This window comes from Cajanus cajan, chromosome 2 (assembly GCF_000230855.2).
Source record: "Cajanus cajan strain Asha chromosome 2, NIPB_CcT2T_4, whole genome shotgun sequence".
NCBI lineage: Eukaryota > Viridiplantae > Streptophyta > Magnoliopsida > Fabales > Fabaceae > Cajanus > Cajanus cajan.
The window spans coordinates 41,540,160-41,556,733 of record NC_138518.1 but is presented as its reverse complement, the minus strand read 5'-3'; the positions used below and the strand labels follow the sequence as shown (position 1 = coordinate 41,556,733).

General features: G+C 28.1%; 1 protein-coding gene across 2 annotated transcripts; it reads right to left on the bottom strand.

The window, feature by feature from the left end:
* Positions 1-3,438: 3,438 nt before the first annotated feature.
* On the bottom strand, positions 3,439-8,524 carry LOC109789756 (ABSCISIC ACID-INSENSITIVE 5-like protein 2). 2 transcript variants are annotated; one of them, XM_020348786.3, is made up of 4 exons: positions 8,287-8,520; positions 7,275-7,949; positions 7,070-7,141; positions 3,439-4,035 (listed from the first exon to the last, which is right to left on the bottom strand). In XM_020348786.3, the coding sequence occupies exons 2-4, from the start codon at positions 7,935-7,937 to the stop codon at positions 3,955-3,957; spliced, it is 816 nt and encodes a 271-aa protein (XP_020204375.1). In that variant the 5' UTR covers positions 7,938-7,949; positions 8,287-8,520; the 3' UTR covers positions 3,439-3,954. The 2 variants fall into 2 exon arrangements, with proteins under 2 accessions (XP_020204375.1, XP_082924272.1); XM_083068146.1 differs by lacking the exon at positions 3,439-4,035 and having other exon boundaries at positions 7,092-7,141; positions 7,262-7,949; positions 8,287-8,524.
* Between the last annotated feature and the right edge of the window lie 8,050 nt (positions 8,525-16,574).

Here is a 16,574-nt window from a genome sequence, read left to right as displayed (position 1 = left end):
GTAGTCCTTGAGTTATGAAAAATGAAATATTAATTCTTAATTTTTGATTTCACACTATTAATGTTTATCGTGTAGAAATGTTAACTCCTTCTATGTTTTGTCACACAAGCAATGACCTAACTTACAAAATAAATGCAAAATATTATCAATTCAACAAGGAGCTTAATAATGAAATTTCATTTCGTTTGTACCTAATTTGAATCAAGTTGGTGAAAAGTTTTTACTTTTTCCTCTTTTTAACTTTTGGGTGTCCATCATTGACTTCCTTCTTCCTTGACTTTGAAGTATTGTTGTTGTTTGTTCTTCTTATGTAGAGCATCTAAGTGGTTAAAGGTTCTCTATGTGTTACCATTTTGTTCCAACCAAGCAAAGATGTGTATTTCCAGATTTATTCATTTCCTTCTTCACATGTGAGCTTTATTTTCAATAATTGTCTAAAGCATTTAAGTTATTGGTTTTTCCTCCATTAATGATTTTTTTTTTCTTTTAGAGAAGATGAAAAGTTCTCATATTTTTTGAAGTAGTTTAAATGTGAACATTTTGCTACAACTCTTCTATTGCAATAATAATCATAAGCCTTGAACTTCCACTTGCAGACATGGCACTTGATATATGATTGTGAAGCCTTGGTTGATAATTTGAAAATAAACAACAAGAAGAAGAACTAACATCATGAATAGAATATGAATTGTGAAAAGTGAAGAAATAGAAGAAGGGAGATAGTTGTGAGAATGGGATTGTCATGGTTGAGTAGCCTTGGTCTTTACTTCCAATGGTGGTATTTAATATCACAAGAGATGAAGATCAAGTAATCATTACAATTACTTTCTATTGTCATTTAAATCCCTATTATTTTTTATCCATTTTATTACTGATTCTAAAAGTTAGTTATTTAGATTCCTATTAAGGCAATTGTCCATCTAAGTGATAAGCTACATCATTGATTATGTGACACTTAACATGTCAATTTATCACTTAAATCAATATAAACTAATTTGTGTGACAAAAATCAAAATTGAGAATTAATATTTTATATTTTATATTTTATAATTTAGGGGTTACTATGTCATCACTCCAAAAATCAAGGATCAAAATAATATTTTACTCGAAATCGAAGTCATTATAGGGAGAGAAAAAAACAAAACATCATAAATAAATAATTGATGGAAAGGAATAGAGGCATTCAAAAAAGGTATAGTGCATAAATGCATAGATGAAAGTTATCTAGGTTACAAACATTGGGCTTATTGAAAAATTGAGCCCAAATAATTCATAAAAAAATACAGCTCTTTTTTTATTTTTTTTCTTGACAATAATGACTTTTGTTAAATATACATTTATTTATTAACGATACATTTTTCTTATTTTTTTTCCTTTATTTATTTTCTAAATACTTTTTTCTATAAAATATTTTCTGGTGGAGAAAAAATATGTTTCCAAAAAATGCTTTTCATAAGAAAAAAAATTATACTTTTGAAAAATATTTTTTGAAAAAAAAAATATTTTTACTCTTCTAATAAGTACCTTTCAACAGTATATTTTTGCTCTTCCATTGAAGAGTAATAATATATTTCTAAAAATTACTTTCAAAAAGAGAAAATATTTTTCTTCAAAGAAAATACTTTTTGAAAGTATATTTTAAGAATCAAGAAAATATAATTTCGAAGTGATAATAAAAATATATATATTATTTCTTATTAATAATTCATCATAAAATTAACTACCATACATTTGAAAATGATGTCTTTAGAAAATGCACAATCTTGTATCTTATATATACAATATTGAATATAGGATGAAAAATTTAGGATTTAAAAAATGTTGAAGTGGGTGAAAAAAATAGAATTTAAAAATAATAATAAAGGTGTGAGTGTCTTGGTTGTTAGAGAGAAAAAAAAAGTAAAAAATAAATAAGGAAGGAAGGTGTATGAAAAGTGATTAGAGAGAAATAAACTAATGGGAAAAAACAGTAGAGAAATTAGGGGTAGACTAAGATGATATTTTTTATAAATAAAATTTATTTAAAATAAAATAAATTAAAAATATATTTAAAAATAAAAAAGGAGATGTATATATTAAAAAATGTGTATATAAAAAATGTGTATATAAAATATATTTGCAGTATAGTCTACAAATTTTTAAAAATTTAAAAAATCATATGATAATCTATTTTATAAATTCAAATCAACATATAAAATATTTTTATGATTATTCATTATTTTGAATTAAAAAAACTATACACACAAGAGAGAGCACTTTAAGAAAATGAGAAATAAAATGATTTTTTTTTACTGTTAGAGAAAAAAAAATGCTAAAACTTCTCAAGTGTATTATGATATATAAAACCCACTAAAAAGTAACTTAAACAACTCTATTTTGGAGTCAGCTATCTTACCCTTTGAGATGTCTCTAACGTAGCGAGAAGATTAGTCACTGCTATTGGCGGTGGATACTCTAGGGACGAAAATAAAAAAAAACAACTCTATCAAGGAATATGCATTAGAGATGCTCTAAGATGCGATGAATGCTATGGTGGATCAGTTTTATAGGTGGTTACAGTGCACTATTCTCATTAACCACAAGATGCATTTCATGTTCATAATAATATTGTACATCTAAACCAAAATGGAGGCAGCATCGAAGGGAGGCGAGGTATTTTTTCAGTTTTGAATTATCACAACCAAATCATCATTTATTATCCATCGAGTTACCCTTTCCAAGTTTCAACTCTTACAAGGGAGGCACATAATAGTAACACATTGACATGCTACAATTGTCAAAGCTTCTGATTCTTGAGCTTTCAATTGACATGCAAGAGCTCCAACCATGGTGCCAGACAAGAAAAATAAAAACGAAGAGACATAGACTAAGGAAAGTGAAGGAGAAAATAAAATATGAAATAATAATAAACAACTATAGAGGGTGTGCGATATTATTATGTACATGAGAGATAAATCTCACAACTAAAATGAATGGATCATGGTATATTACCTACTTTCCTTGTTCATGCTAGAATTCGTCCTAAGATGCTTACATGTTTCCCAATCCACAAATAGAGGATTAAAGAAATGGCTGTGTGCTTTTATAAGGTAATTTTTTATAACTAATACTTTTCTTTTTTTTGTAATATTTTGGGAAAGCTTTTGGACAAAATAAAAGGAATTATTATCCAAATAAATGACTATTTCCCCCAAAGAATAAAAATTATATGCACTACCAATGTAAGTCTTTTTCATTGTTACCCAATTACAAATCAACTTAAATAATAAAGGTCAAATTTTATAATAACTATATTAAAAGTTACATCTAGAGAGACTTTTAACTAATTAATAATGTAAAACTTGTTATACTGTACATGTCTATTAAACTCTTCCCAAAATTAAGGAGTATCCAAATAATAACTGACATGTTCATGGTGGCAAACTGCACTAGAAAACATAATAATAAACAAACTTTTCTTTTGCTATTTCATCTTTTCTAGAAAATAATCTCTACAGAGCACACTACTTCTCATATCTGGATTTTGCCCTAACACTTACCAACAGATATTACTTTAGTCTAATAATACAATATTGCAGTTCAGTAATGCTAACAATACCTACCTTACCTAATTTCAGCTTTTTTAGCAGTCACCTTCCAATAACTTAACTGCCTAATAATTGCCCTAGTACACACATCATAATCATTATACAAAAAGGCAAGCCTTCCAGGCTTCCATTGGACTCAAATATTTCCTGATACTGTTTCCATGCAAAGCTAAAGCTTATGAACATCAAACCTTTGCTGCAATATGTACCCTATAGTTAGTTAATTTTAGATATAGAGCAAACTCTCCTACTAGAGCAAATGCAAAGCAGTAGCAACAGCCATGAGCAATGCAGTGATGCAATCCTGGACATGCCCCCATTAAATCAAGAACATGGAGAACAACAAAACTTCATTGCAGATCACATGTCAGAAAGAGGCAGAATTATGTCTTCGAAGCTGATATTTTGGTTTCGGCAAGGGATCGGGAGGTAACCTTTCTTCAAATTCCTATTAAGGCAGGAAAGTCCAATATGAAATCAGGAATTTAAATTATAGCACAAATATCAATTATAAAATCTTCAACATGTAGTCTCATGGCTCAAGTGAAATTATCTTGCAAAAATTGACAGGGATTGGTAAATTTCTATTGCACTTGAAATAACTTCCATTAAAAAAATTTCTTTCAATTTGAAGTAATAAAATAATGCATCAATCATCATCCTGGTTAAAATATTATACAATGAGCTTGACATAAAATCAACAATAGAACAGAAGCACATACTAAAAATTTGATCTCACCTGATAACAGGGATAACGGTGTAAAATGAATTGGTAAAAGGAAGTTACATTTCTTTGAAAAGCAAAGGGACATTTGACAGCCTATCATTCGCATAATCACCAACCAAATGTAGAAATGGTGTGAATTCATATAAAACCACTAGCCATGGCGCAAAGGAGAGAGTATATGTTTGTGTGAAAAATAGCATGAAATATTGAAATTTGAGCAACTTTTTCCTAAAAACATATTAAAAAGCAAATAAACAGAAGGATGAAAAATACGATGTTGTCCATAACAAAAAGAGGAAAGCTAGCAGTAGCATTGTACTCTCTAACACACTGTTTGATCACACTTCGATATTTGCTAAAATTTATTGAAAATCACAATTTTGTAGAACTCACTTCTTATTTAAGGAACCCCATTCAAGATTTTGTAATTTCCAATTAATTTTAACTAATAGTAGAGTGTGTTGCAAATACTCCTCCTAAAATAATACTGAAATGACAAACAGATTTCAATACTAGTTCTAATAATTTGTCATACAAAAGCATCACCAGCTCGGCTTCTCACAATTCCAATGATTTCAAATTACATAGTTCACTAGTAGTACATGGTACATACAGTCTACAGGTTCTTTTTTTTTCTAAACTATAGAATTGGTCTGTAAGTAGTGTGGATAATATTGTAGTATGCTAGAACAAGTAGCTTGTACTTGTACACATAATTTATATAACACGATCCAACTCCCAAAAACATATATCAAATAGAAGCTTATTTAGACTCGTCTAAGTTTATTAGCAAATAGGAAACGATTAGGAAACTTGCAACAGAAAAACTGGACTGTAGGAGATGTGAAAAAGACATTTCCCAACAAGAAACTAATCAGAAGTAATATGTTGAGTACCAAATCATGTGTACCCTGTCTACATTTTCTCACATCAATGCATATGAGAGCCTATACAACAAACATACAGCACACTAGCATACATAATAGGAAAAAAAACATTGATACAGTAGAGCACACGTGTAGGTATAAAATACAGATCGAGACTAGCCTACAACAACAATTATGCCTTATTACATTAGGTGGGATTAGATACGCTGATCAATTGAGGCGATTGGGCTGAATTGGAACCAAACTTTTCAGTAAAACAATTTACATCAAAGTATTTTGTAATGGTTTCCCCAAATAATTTCATAGGTCTCAATTCTTTTAATCAGACTATCTTCGATTTCATCCTCTTTTCTCAGTAGAGCCTGTATGGTCTTCTCACATCATATGACCAAACAATCTTAGTCTTGTTTCACTATCTCCTGAATATATTTACTTTTAATCTTATCTTTTTTATTGAGCGTTGAAGTCTCAAGAAAGGATTCTGCTAATATTAATTGTCTGATTTCATTAATGTGTTGTTTTGTAATATTTTTAACAGAATAAGACTAGAAACATAATAACACTCAATTTAATTACTAATAGTATGTTCATAAAATTACTAGTCACACTAACACTTTAAAATAAAAAATAAAAATAAAAATCCATTTATGAATGCTAGACCGCAATTAAAAATTTGTGACAAAAATTAATGAACACTCATAGGTAAAGACTCATGATTAGATTTTGATTGTATATTTCATCTCTAACAATATACAGCACCATTTAAGCAGGAAAAGGAAAGAAAGAAATCACCCAAACTGTGGCCAAAAAGATACACTATTGAATTTTTTATAGAAGCAAATGTAGGAAATTGCTATATTACAAAAGGAAAAACTACAATGTACCCCAGTTGAATGACTGGAATATCCTTCCATTTCTCAGCAATATCCAAGATGCATTGAAAATGAACCATAGCAATCTTTTTGCAGTCAAATCAAATTATTTATTATTTATTTTTTAAAAAAATCAGTTGACATATAAATCATTAATAGAATATGAAACCGTCTCAGATAAATATTACCATACACTACTGGTAAAGAGAAAAGACAAACAAGCCAAGGTTCTAGAGTAATTAGTTCCACACACTAAAAGTGGATTTAGGTTTAAGGTGCTAACATAAAAGAACATCAGAGTTTTCTCAACATATATTAAATAAGCGATTCAATATAATACCAAAAGCATTTTGGAAATAAGCATAAAGGAAATTTGTTTGAGTATATAACCATGGGATATAATTGTCATTTTCTTAAACTTGTACAAAATGGTTTATATTTTTATAATTATATTATCTAAGAGGGTTATTAAGGTAAGTTTGGTTTACTAAAAGTAATTATATTTCTATGAAGAATTTCATGTTTCTGTTTTTCCCTGTGGTGAGAAGTTAACAAACACACTTAGCTTGGTATTAAAGTACCATTTCGCCCTCAACTTCAATTAGTTCCAATTTAATGAAATGAAAGAAGCATAAATAGCCAGAAAATAACTGACAGAAGATGACTTATTCATATCTCAAATGTCATTCTACTCAGTTAAGATTTTAAATATTGAAATTCTGACAAATATTAGGGAATCAGCAACTTCCATTTCCCCAAGGATGAGAAAATCCAGTACACGACAATCAATTAGTCTCTTAGTTGCAAAAACACATTTGATCCGCAGAACACACCCTAAACTTGTCATTCAAGAAAGAGAAATCAATGACAAACAAACCATAAATATAAGTCGATAGATTCTCTAAGAAAATAAAATGCAAATATCTATATGACAAACACAAGGAATGTTGAACATAGTGGTGAAAACAAAACATGAATGAGTTCTGATACTGCTACCTTCTCTTTCTTGAGCTTTACATTTTCTTCTTCTAAACGGGAAACCTTGCCAACCAGTTCATTATGGTAAGCCTGCACCACAAAACATTGATAAATAATAAGCAATGATTAAAAAAAAAAATCCCCAACAAGTAAAAGAAACAACCAAAGAATGCAATCATTTCACCAAACCAAAGTAGTTTCATGTAGTACATGAAGGCTGAACCTGTTTTCGGGCTCGTGACCGTGCAGCAGATTCCCTATTCTTGATTTTCCTCCTCAGCCTCCTTTCTAGAGTTTTCTCATACGCATCAGGAGCATCCCTTTTCTGGCCTGGTCTGGTGTCGGATAAACTCCCAATCGAAGGGGAGGATGCCAGGCCTGTTTTCTGTTGGAAACCTTGAGGGGCAGGCGAATCCATTGCATCCAATCCCACAGCAGGACTAATAGAAGCTTCAGCAAAGAGGCCTGCTTGCACCAAGAAATCCTCCAAGGTGGTTTCACCAAGAGTCATTTCTCCCTCTTGAATTTTCACATCCTCTCCATACCTTTTCTTCTGACCTTGCTGAATTTCCCTCCACACATCATCCACAGTCTTCCCACTCAACGCGCGAGCCAGCGTCAGGCTGGCCTGCCGTTGAAGCGAGGAAGAGGACGACATGTTCTCACTGTCCATGCCTATAACAGAAGACTTGCTTGCTTCAGCAGTCCACACATTTTGAAGAAGCTCATCGAGGTTCATGCTCCCCAATGGCTTCCCCATGTCTCCTAATTGACTATTAACCTCATCAAGAGTGAGACTATACCATGAACCTTGCCTAGACAACGAAGAAGGCTGTAAATGAGACTGTTGCCCATTACCTTGAGATCCCATTGTCTGAATCCCCATTCAAACCAAAATCTGTAAGTTGTAACCACAAAACAGTAATCAAATTAAAAATCATTGACCATTGCACTTGGATCCCTATAACTCACTCACACCCCTAAATCAAAAAATCATCACCCCAAACCCCTTCCCTAAACAAATTTCCAAACTTTCTCAAAATCCCAACACTCCACCCTTTTCTGGGGTCCTCAGAGAGGCACCATCACAACAACAGATTTGGGGTTTCAACACAAAGCAACCATCAAAATTCAAACTTTGTGATTCCCAAATGATGATCAATTCAACCCCACTTCATCAAAACCATCACACAAGATCACAGAGCAAAAGGGCAGCATCAAAAAGAGTTTTTTACCTGAAAATAGCAGAAAACAGAAAAGGATCTGAAAGAACAGAGGGAGACCCTATGATTTCGGGGTTGGCAAGTGAAGAGGGAAACACATCATTTGGTGGGGTGAATCAAAGTGAAAATGGGAACAATTTGAGAAGAAAACGGAAAGGAAAAAGGGTAGTTGGTGTAAACTTGAGTTGTGTTGTGATGTGGGAGTGATTCGGAATTTTGTGGAAAATGATGGCAAGTGGCACACATTGATAGGTTCGTGTAGGGCTTCTTATTGGGGAACCATCCTCGTCTTTTGTTTTGCCTCTTCAACTCGTTTTTTTATTTTTTATCACAAAACACGTCTATTTTTTTAAATAAGACAATTTTATTTCAACTTTAAAAAATCATTATAAAAAGAAACATTCTTCTTTTTAAGTATTTTAATATATTAGTATATTTAGGATATAAAATTGAAATTATTAATTAAATTAAAATAATTTTGTATCAAGTTAATTCACGTAATTGGTATTCTTCAACTCTATGTACATTAGAGTGACTTATTTATATCATTTTTTAACTTGTTCAATTATCAGGTAAAATATTTTTTAATAAAAACAATTTAAATTGGGATTTTATAGTTGATTTTTACCAATATTTTAGCCCATGTGAATTGTGTGTAGTGTAATGCACAAGATAAATTTGTATTTTATATAATTAAAATTTATAATAAATATATTATTTTAAATGTATAAATTATACTATAATTAAATTTTATAATAAATAATTGTTTTAGTTATATAAATGATGTTTCAAATTTATGATAAATAATTTTATATCATATAACTATTTATATTATTTTAAAGATGAGGGATCCATTTATTTTAGGAGTAAGTTTACCTAAACTTATTTCATTCAATAACTCATGTTCTACATCAAATTTCAACGATCCAGCTGTTGAATTTAAAGTTCTTAATGCATAGTTCAAATCTACAAATTTTTAGAAAATTTGAAAATCATTTGATACTTTATTTCATTATTTTAAATTGATGGATAATCATAAAATTGATTTGAATTAATGAAACGAAGTATAAAATGATTTTTAAATTTTTTAAAAATTTATAGATTTGATCTATATATTAAGAACTTTAAAAAGAAGTTAAAAAGAACTTTTTACATTTAATTTTAAAATAATATAAAATGACATATTAAAGGAAATAAGAAGTTAAAAAGTTTTCTAAGAACACTCTAGTTAAAAAAAACTCTTTTTGTATAATAATTTTTAAAAATATCTTTATTTACGATATTTGTTTTAGTTTATATACGTAGAAAATTTGTTTTCATACTCTTGGCTAATTTTGAATTGAGTAGACTCTCTTTGTATGGTTTAATTTTTAATTTTTATTTTTTGAATTATTGACCTAGTTAATTTATTAATATTTTTATTAAATTATAGATCTCTCAAGTTTTTAAGTTTTAATGATAACAAATAACACATTTTTAATTTTAAGTTTTATTGTTGACCTAGTTAATTCATTAACATTTTGAATTGTTAACCTAGTTAAAAAGATGATTTTAAATCTCTCAAGTTTTAAAGTTTTACTGATAACAAATAACACGTTTTTCTAAAGGAAAAACAATTTTGCAAAATATAAATCAGATGATGCATAAGACACAAATCTTTAGACAGACGATGTGTCATTAGACAAAGTATACATTCTTACTCTATAAAGTCTTAAATGCATATTATTTATTATAAGTAATGACTATTTAGTGCATGACTAACAAAATCCTTAACAAATCGAACAAAGAAAGCTCATTAGAACTTACAAATTTGTTAAAGTGAATGAAGTCATGTTGTGCACAAGAAATAAGGACAAGCAGATCACTGAAATCATGAAAAAAGTTAACAAAAGTTGATGCAGAACCTACTATTTGCTGACACGCGCCAAAAAAAGTTTATTTGGTTTCTTAAAGTTGATAAATAGTCTCCTTAATTAAATAAAAAGTGATAATTTGGTAAAATGAAATTAATGCAAGCATTTAATGCTTCAACAAACACTTTTTATCTTAAGGGACTCAAAATGAAGACAAGCAAAGTAAGCTTGTGAGGAATCCTTAAGATGTTGTCATCTTTATCTAGGCTACTATATAAAGAACTTCCCATTAAGAGTATGTTTCATGACCAAAATATGACATGATTAAATTATTATTGAATAGAATAATTACCATGTCTTGTTATAATCAATTGTTTGATGCACTAATAAGATACAATTTGTTTATCATATTGTCTATTATATCTTGATTGATGAAGGGTATTTCTTATTTCAAAAGTAAGTTAGGTTAGAAAGTAACTTAATAGGATAATCACTCTTTCACCTTCCTTCCTTTCAACTACCCCCATTATGTCATTGTTACTATTATTGTCAATGTTGCTATTATCACTATCATCACCTTTCATCCTCATCACACCTTTACCACCACTTCCACCCTTGTTAATTTTTCGACTGTTGTTTTCATCCATAACTACCACCATTATCACCTTGTTGTCACTGTCACCTAGTCATTGACATCACTATCATTATTATTATTATTACTTTTCACAATAATCTATATACATTCAAACATTATTAAGGTAAGATATTAAAAAAATTATAATATAATAACATTATTAATAAAAATTATTTAATAAATACATAAATAAGTAGATTTTGTCTTGTATATATTATTTATTTATTTATTATAATATAGTATTTATAAAAATAAAAAAATAAGTTAATTTCTTTATTATATAATATTAATTAATTGATTAATTTAGTAAATATTATATATAATTAACATTGATAATACTACAAAAATTTATATTTATTAAATATAAGTTTAATAAATTTAATAATATATATATATATATATATATATTAAAATGTATTAATTTTCATATCAATCTAAATTATTAAATTAAAATACACAAAGAAACAAAACTAGTATAATGTTTAGTGTTATTAATAAATTTTTTTATCAATATTTGAATAAGCAATTTTTTCGTTACGTATCATTTCTTGTATTGATTAATTATAATATAGTATTTAATAATAAAAAAAGAATAAAGTATTTTCTTCATTTTATAGCATTTAAAGGTGAAATAAATACAAAAAAAAAGAGTTGAATGCGTGTGTAAATTCTCACAACCTTTTTTCGCAAGAGCAAATAAAGTAAATATAAGTTCACAAGCAGTTTGTTTAAGAAAATGTAAACAATAAGGAAATTTAAAACACTTTATTTTTTATACTAATTAATTCAATTGGAGTTATGTCCAATTACTTTCCAATAAGAAGAGTTCCACTAACTAACCATATTAAAAAAAAGTATTTTTAATTTTCACTTCTAACTACAAGTATTTTCAGCACCACTTATGGCTAAACACCATAAACTATGCTTAGTTTACAAAAGCATTTTCTGGACTCAGCCTCTTTAGGCTTAGCTTGAGAAAAGGTAAAGTATTTATAAAGTTATCTCTCATAGAGAAGATATATATGTAAGTTTTAAGTATATATAGTATATGTTAGATCAAAGGATGAATTAAAACCCTCAAAATTTATGTTTTAATGTTAATAAACATACTTAATTTTGTGAAGCATAAAAGACTAATGTATACGATGATTGCTTAATAACACATAAAATCATATCGGATTAAGTCTTATGAACCTCCATATATATTGTTGTAAATTTTGAGATATTTCAAAAGGTAAATTTATTTACAAAATTATTTTAAATTTAAATTTAGATTCAAAATAGTTATTTTATTAATAATAGGTTTTAAAACCTAATTAATATCAATTTTAATGAAATATTATAATTTGTCCATTTGAATTTTAATTAATTTTAAATGATCAAATATTTTAAAATTAATTAGATTTAATTTTGGTATTAATTATAACCACAACATTCAATATCTCTATACATAAATATTGAGAAGTAGAGTTAGAAGGACTAATCATTACTTTTTTTTCTCTGTTCTCTCTTTTTCTAGGTTAAGAACTTGATAGTTTTGTATTCTCAGTCTAATACTGGAAAGATCGTGTTATATCCTGAGAACTTACGTGAAAGTTAACAAATAAGTCTTTTAGGATAATACATTGCACGTTTTAGGAATTTATATCAGTTTATGCTCTCAAAGCATTCATGAACAACAATTTAAAGGACTTAATATTGTCTATGAAAATATTTGGTAAAATTCACTATCAAGTAAGTGTCCTTTTGATTTGATATATTATATTGATTGAATAAAGGAATGATTTGCTTTAGATGAATGTGAAGAAGCTATGCAATACATACTACAATTTGTGTTAAATATTTTATAGATAATTATTAAGGAATAATAGTTTCGTGTGTATGGTATGTAAATATTACTTTTATATTGAATTATTATATTTAATTGTGATATGTTAATTGTTAATTAAATTACTTTGGATTGTAATGGCTAATTAAATGTTTGGTGTATGTTACATGATTCATAATCATGATTAGCACATTACGTCGAGAGACTTTATATATTTAATTATTTAATTGTTTGTTTTAAAACATTGAGAATAATTATATAGAGACAGAGAGGAGGGATCCGTTTACCCCAACTCTGTTCAATAACTCATGTTTTACATCAAATTTTAACGATCTAATAGTTGAATTTAAAGTTCTTAATGTATAGATTAAGTCTACAAATTTTTAAAAAATTTGAAAATCATTTGATACTTCGTTTCATTAATTCAAATTGACAGATAATCATAAAATCATTTTATACATTGATTTGAATTAATGAAACAAAGTATCAAATGATTTTTAAATTTTTTAAAAATTTGCAGACTTGATCTTTGCATTAAGAACTTTAAACTCAATGGTTGAATCGTTAAAATTTGATGTAAAACATGAGTTATTGAACGGAGTAAGTCTAGGTAGACTTACTCTTGGAGTAAACAGATCACTTCTCATATATATGTGTGTGTGTGTGAGTGGAGATAAGAGCAATGTGAGGTGAAAGATTCTGTGAAAGACATTTTTTTCCTACACGTGGAGGAGGCTTTGTTCACAAATAAGCATGAATTATTTGAATGGGAGGTGTTTGTTCATAGAAATTTAATTTAGGTACATTATTTCTTTCAATTTTCATGTTGTGTATATTATTAGAAGATGACTTTCAGAGATCTATAGTAAAAAGATTTTTATATTTATGTTTTGTGATGAACCCTTTTAGAAGAATTAAAAATTTGATATATGTGTAAATGTCAAAGTTAATCTATGAGAATTTATGGGGTGTGGTGAAGAGGTGGAGAAAATAATTGTGAGACATTTAAAAATGGTGTAGGTAATTAATATTTTTTTAAAAAAATATCTCCATAATGAGAAGAACGTAACTTAAATTTCTTATTATGAGACAATACTTTTATCACCTATTTGAGATATGAGTTCTCTTAGTTACCTTTTCAAAGCATTTGTCATTTATGGCACGAGATGTTAAGAACTACATAAACTGTTAAAAAAATTTCAGTTAACTTTATTTGACTATAGTTTCAATATGAAGTTCTCCATATTACAAAATTTTACATAATATAAGATGTTGGATAAGTACCATAAAATTATGATATTTAATATTGTTGATTTTTTCATTGCGTTAAAAAATACAATGATGAGTAATTGAGTCTTGGATTCATATGAGACAAAATTCACTAACGTTGTGTCATTACACTTTGTTGTAGTGAAATTAATTTGAGATCAACCAAATATAATTATTGAATTAGAATTTGTTGCTCTATAAATGGTTGATCATGAGGGTTAGTGGTTGAGAATCTCCTAGCTAAATATTTCATTGAGAATATAAAATTAAGACATGATGTGATATAACAATTACTTAAAAAGATTGGAGATTATCATGTGTAGTCAATGATGAATTAAACCCCTAGAAAAGATATTATTTATGAAACATTAAGAGTTATTTATAAATATCGAGAGAATTTTATTAAAGTCACTTGAAACGGTAATCTAACCTTTGCGATTCGAGATCTCATGAAGGAGGTTCAATGAAAAGAACAAGTCACTTGTTAGTTTTGTTAGCACTAAAATTGATTTTGATTAATTTAAATTTTTCATCTCTTCATATCATGTGAGAAAGTGCTAAAGCTTTATTAATGAGAGGATAATCTTTATAGATAAGTTTTATGTGATTATGAGAAAGCTTGACCATTTATAAAGATTTTAATGATTTTCATATTCTTTATAGGTGGTGTATGAATTTTAGTATACACTTGATGAAATCACCTATATGAGTATCAAGTGGAGCCACTTGCATAAGATCTTCACGAGATCTCTATAACACTTATGAATACTAGACGCGCACATGGGCACGTTATGAAAGCACAATACAATGATAACAACAAGAATTGTGAGAGTGTATTGTGATTGGTTAACCTTTGATACACGTTAAGTGTTTTGGATTCAATAGCTTGTTACACTCATTGTACTATGCGTTAAATTTTATCAATCTACATCTGGTTCAATAGTTTGTTACATCAAGTCCGATGTCTTACATTCTATATGAGAACCCAAAATTTCTTTTGAAATATGTGGGGGATTGTTGTAAATTTTGAGATATTTTAAAAGGTTAATTTATTCACGAAATTATTTTAAATTTAAATTTAAAATAGTTATTTTATTACTTATAGGTTTTAAAGTCTAATTAATTTTTGATTGTTGTAGTTTTAATTAATTTTAAATGATCAAACATTTTAAAATTAATTGGTTTTAATTCTTGTAATTAATTATAACCACAACGATTAGTATCCCCTTTTATAAATACTGAGAAATAGTAGAGTGAACTCTTTTTTATTCTCTCTTTTTCTAGGTTAAGAACTTGCTAGTTCTACATCCTCAATCTAGTACTAAGAGGACCTTATTGTTTTTTGTTCTCTAGGACAGTGCACTACACGCCTCAGTGTTGGGGGCTTTTGAGCTCCTTTCTTATGTGAAGAATAGGCTCAAATTGTATAAGTACATTATATGTCACTTAATCAAGTGGAGAGGGGTCAAATTAGGCTAGAGAGAGTGACTCAATTTAATAAACAACAACAAAATATAGAGAGAAAAGAAGAGAGAAAGTTATAGGTCGCATATCCATGGGGCAATGTTTGTTGAATTGCAACTGGAGATTTGTTTACCGTTGGATCAAGCTAGTTTATGGACAGTAGGTTCATATGATGTGACATTTCATATTCAACGATTAGATCGTCAAAAGAAAGTCTAGAGTGGGAGAAAAATGTCTTGCAATAACAACTCTATTTTGGAGCTTTTCATCTTCTTATTTCTCAATTGTAAGCAATTATGCTCGATTTTGCTTTAGCTGATTTTGCTTTAGCTGATTGTAAGTACTGTTTTCAACATTAAAGATATTTGTGCCTCTTGTGTATTTAGGTTATCTTTTTTGCTTTATTTTGTTGGTGTTTCTCGTAGATTCTTTCAAGTAAAGGAATTTAATTTTCATTGCATTATTGCTCTTTGTTATAATTGTTATTATTGTGTCAGGCTTTCCCCCATCACTCAAAAGTTCTAATTTGTTCGTGTTCTCAAAGCATTCATTGGACAACACATATATTGAATTAAACGTATTATCTGTCACAGGCAAATGTATTTATTACAATATTTAGTATGTTTCATGTTCCTATCATTTGTTTTTAGTGTATAATTTAACAAATTGAAGGAATAAAAACTTATTAGGTATTCAAAATGACTTTAAAAGGATGAGATTTACTTTTCGTTAGAGAAAGTATAAAATACAACCCTCACTATACCTAAAGTCAACAAAAAGATTTTTTTGGAACTAATACACTACAATTCCCTACCTTTTGTGCCCTAAAGTTGATGAGCAACATCTTAATAAGATAAAAAAATGACTATTTAGTGAAGCACATTAAATACACCAATGAACATATCTTCATAACAAAAGAAAGCAAGATGAAGGAAAAAAGAGCAAGTCTACAAGAAACATTCAAGGAATTTGTAACAATCACCTTTTAATACTATAAGAAAGTTGCATGTTTAGGATAATAATTTAAATTTGCGAACAACTTAAAATTTTCTTCTTCTTGAGAATAAGTTATTTTGATAAATCTAAAAATTCAAAACTTATGATTATTTTTCAATAACTTCTTTTATTTCTCTTAAATTTGATTTATTACATAAAAGATGATTTTTTATTACATATAAACGAAATTAAATATTTTTTTAATCAAATTTATCCAAACAAAAATTCATTTCAATTACGATAATAATTATTTACA

Coding starts and splice junctions, on each gene's coding strand:
- LOC109789756 (XM_020348786.3), bottom strand. CDS start 7,937: ATGGGGATTCAGACAATGGGATCTCAAGGTAATGGGCAACAGTCTCAT. Junction 7,142..7,274: donor GGTCACGAGCCCGAAAACAG/GTTCAGCCTTCA, acceptor TTTGTGGTGCAG/GCTTACCATAATGAACTGGT. Junction 4,036..7,069: donor TAAAGCTCAAGAAAGAGAAG/GTAGCAGTATCA, acceptor CTGCCTTAATAG/GAATTTGAAGAAAGGTTACC.